The sequence below is a fragment of the Adiantum capillus-veneris genome, chromosome 21, assembly GCF_014529385.1.
Source record: "Adiantum capillus-veneris isolate H3 chromosome 21, ASM1452938v2, whole genome shotgun sequence".
In the NCBI taxonomy this organism is placed as follows: domain Eukaryota; kingdom Viridiplantae; phylum Streptophyta; class Polypodiopsida; order Polypodiales; family Pteridaceae; genus Adiantum; species Adiantum capillus-veneris.
Window position 1 is genome coordinate 131927286 of NC_140951.1, and position 3582 is coordinate 131930867.

Genomic DNA, 3582 nt, shown 5'->3' on the forward strand with positions numbered 1-3582 from the left:
TACTTCTGTACCTTACACCACGTCCACGACCACGCCTATCTCCATGGTACTGCTCACCTTCTCTGCAAAAGAGCAGCAGTACAGAGAAACGGGGGAGCCAACCAGTAGCAGCAAAAATAAGACAGCGCTGGTGTTTTTTTGGGTTTGTAGGTGCCGCTCTCGGCCAAAAACACTACTGCTACTCTCTTTCTTCTACAGATGCCGCAGTCGGCCCAAAAACACTACGTGCTTCTCTTTTACTTGATAAGCCTAATTATGTCCTTCCCTGGTTTCTTGAGACCACAGTTGATGATCTAGGCCTTTACCTTGGACCTCAATCGACTGTCAAGAGCCTCACCTGAGGCCTCGCACGAGAAATAAGGCTCTTGCTGCATCGGTGAAAAACTGTCGGAGGACTTCATCTCCCGAGACACTTATGGACGCCTCCGCCTTCTTTGCCTGCAAGCCGTGGGCGCGTCATGAGGCCGAGCCAACTTCCAGTCATGTCAACGACGGCCAGCCACTGCTTCATGAGGAAACAAGTAGCCTCAGCATTTGCATCTAGATGCCGCTCATGGGCCCCGATGCAGGGCAGCTCTACATCCGTTGCATCAGCACCATGGCCACCTCCTTCAGAGCAAGGGTTGCAAACAACGCTGAGTCAGTTGATCCTGAAGGTCACTCTCATTGTTATTCCAATAGAGAAGCACTATTGTGCCTTCCTTGAAGATCTCGAATTGCAAATCGCCCGCAAGGTTGCACTCCTGCACGCTGCTTCCAATATCCTTCTTGGCCACTACATTGCTGCCTGTCCCTGGGATGAGATTGTCATGCATCGATTGTCATGCATCGATTCGAACCCTATTGTTTCCCTCCAATATCATGTCATCCCTCCAACATTGAAGCTGCCATTAGCATATCTCTACCCGCCTGCGCTACCGCGAAGACATTGGAGCTGCCAGCAGCATCTTCATCTCCGTCGACCAAGTAGACTTTGGTGGAGACCTAAGTCTCGCAACCATTGTCAACCGTTGTCTATCCATTTCTGGAGACATGCATACCAATATGTCAGCACCTATTAGCCTCCAACAGTAGTTTACGACTGGCCGTTCAACATCTGGGTGGGATAGCAGACATTTTTCATACAATATGGCCAATAGTGCGGCCTATCTCTTTCTAAACCGCGTGCAGGCGACAACCAATGCGGCCTCAGTTGAGATTAGCAACAATAGTATACTGTAGCGTTGCTCTTCAACAGATGCATACGAAGCAGAGAATGCTGGTGGTGTGGATTTGAACGCATAGCAGTTACTGCTTCAGAGCTCCCTTCTTGCCAATAACCACGATTTCGCTGACGGATCCTATGAGCAAAGGTCCACGTACGCAATAGCTATCGGATCAAGTTCAACTGGTTGCAAATGCAGACATCAATTTGGTATCGATACATAACGCAGGTTAGTCAGCAAGGAGGCAAGAAGACATAATTGCTGACCGAAGCAGCTTACAAATCTAACAGATCAGAGAGAAAAAGAGAGAGAGGGTAATATTGATCATATAACATAGAGCATAAATTTACATCTGCATATTTTGTGTATGGCAGGGAGGATATATTTTCACAACATTGCACGTTCCAATTGCACAAGCGCGACTCCAGCTCGACAACATGCAAGGTTCGTTATTTGTATCCAATTTTCCATGCGCATGCATTTGCTTGGCGCAACACATAAACGCTACGTGGCAGGGCACGGCTTCCGTTTCTTATAATTTTTTGGAGAGACCACAGTGCCAGCTCTCCACCATACTTTTGTATGGCACCTCTGTATGACGTGCATATTATATTGTGCACTTTCAGTATGATGTTTCATTGCAAGACGATATGTTTAACTATTCACATTGCTTTTTTGTAGCTTGACTCACATATCGGTCTGTAGATTGGACAACCAAAAAGCAGGAGTAAAACATTGCAGGTCAGTAAAGCACCTCATTTATTGTTGCAATTCATTCATGCTTTTTCTACTTGCTTGTTTTAGAATTCTCCGCATTACTTCTTTTGCTTTGGTTTATTTGGATGTCATTTTCAGAACATACGTGAGTTACAACGCAAATTTTTGCATATGGTTGCTTGCCAACTGTGTCTGATGTATTACAGTAGTGAATACACAAGTAGTGAATGCATGTGTTGTATCACAGTAGTATTTTACCTTGTGCATCTTTACTTTGCCTCTAAATAATATATACCATACTAGGTGTCTAAATAATTGATGCCATACTATATATGTCCTCGTTTCCTCCGCACTAGGTGTCAGTATGAAGTTCTCAAGACCTGGAAGATTACAAACCAACCATCAATAAGCTAAAGATAGAGCAAACTGCAGCCAACTTGAAACTAGCTTATTGTACATATGCTAGGTCATGCTTTGAAATCACTACATCGTATAAAGATTGGAGCATGCAATGTGACATCTTCGCTCACAATCTAGAAATATGTCTCTGTTGTGCGATGACATACCTCACATACATAGCGATAAACAAGGTCGACAGATAAATGAAATAGACACTCCTATTGCCCTCACTTCTGTATTATTGTTGGGTGCTTTGCCATCGGAGCCGCATCAACAAGGCTTAGCAGCATTGTATCTACAGTCCAATACCATTTCAAGATACCAACCATAAATCAACAGTATCCTCTCTCTATTCATAAGATCGATGAGAGATATTTGGACATAAAAGAGGAAAATATTATAATTATAGACGAGCTATCCATGTTAATCCAAACAACTTTTGACCTTATCGTAAGGCAAAATATAAATGTAACAAGCAATAAATTGGCAGATCCCTTCAACAGCAAATGTGTTCTCTTACTCGGTGATCTTGACCAACTACCCATAGTTTGTAGTCACGCACGGGAGCTTTGTAACACATGCCATATCACAAGCCTTGCCCACTGGCTACATGCAACTTTGTACAAGATGTCATGCTATATAAGACAAACAATGGACCCTGAATTGATTCAGTTCTTCACCATTTTTTGTGAAAGAAAACTAGTCGTAGATGAGATCAATTGTACCTTGGATGCATGTATTATAGATGAAGCGCATGTGCATGACTACATCATTAACTCTATTACGATAATCTATACTCACATGTCGGACGTCCAACACTAAAGCAACCTTACCTTGAATAAATTGTACAATCAAACTGACATTATAAAACTTGAAATGAAGATGAACGTGGGTAACATAAATGTCCTTCAGTAGTGGCTCCTAGATCCTAAGTTCAATGAGCTGGATTCGAGCGCAATTTGCTTGCACTGCAAGATCACTGAAAATATCGACAATCGGTGCGGCAAACGGTGCAACATACATTGTCGATGCCATAACACAAAACACAAAAGCTGAAGTTACATGTATAATTATCCATTGTCATGGGAATAACTACAACAGAAAAAAGGAAAAACACAAACAACTATAAAAGAAGAAAGGCAAAACACACTCAAAATCCACCTTCAAAAATGCGAGTTGATGTGTTGCGCTACGAACCATTCAATGAAAATTTTCTTTTTGAAATAATTTTCGTTTGCAAGAATTTACATGTAGCATGTAT

At 42.5% G+C, this 3582-nt stretch overlaps 1 protein-coding gene across 1 annotated transcript; it reads left to right on the top strand.

The window, feature by feature from the left end:
* Positions 1 to 458: 458 nt before the first annotated feature.
* LOC147431745 (uncharacterized) lies at positions 459 to 1751 on the top strand. The gene has a single exon (XM_086493026.1). It carries the CDS (start codon positions 459 to 461, stop codon positions 1059 to 1061), a length of 603 nt encoding a protein of 200 aa, XP_086349152.1. The 3' UTR covers positions 1062 to 1751.
* Positions 1752 to 3582: the final 1831 nt, after the last annotated feature.

Excerpts from the sequence above, each read along its gene's own strand:
- LOC147431745 (XM_086493026.1), top strand. The coding sequence starts at position 459 with ATGAGGCCGAGCCAACTTCCAGTCATGTCAACGACGGCCAGCCACTGC.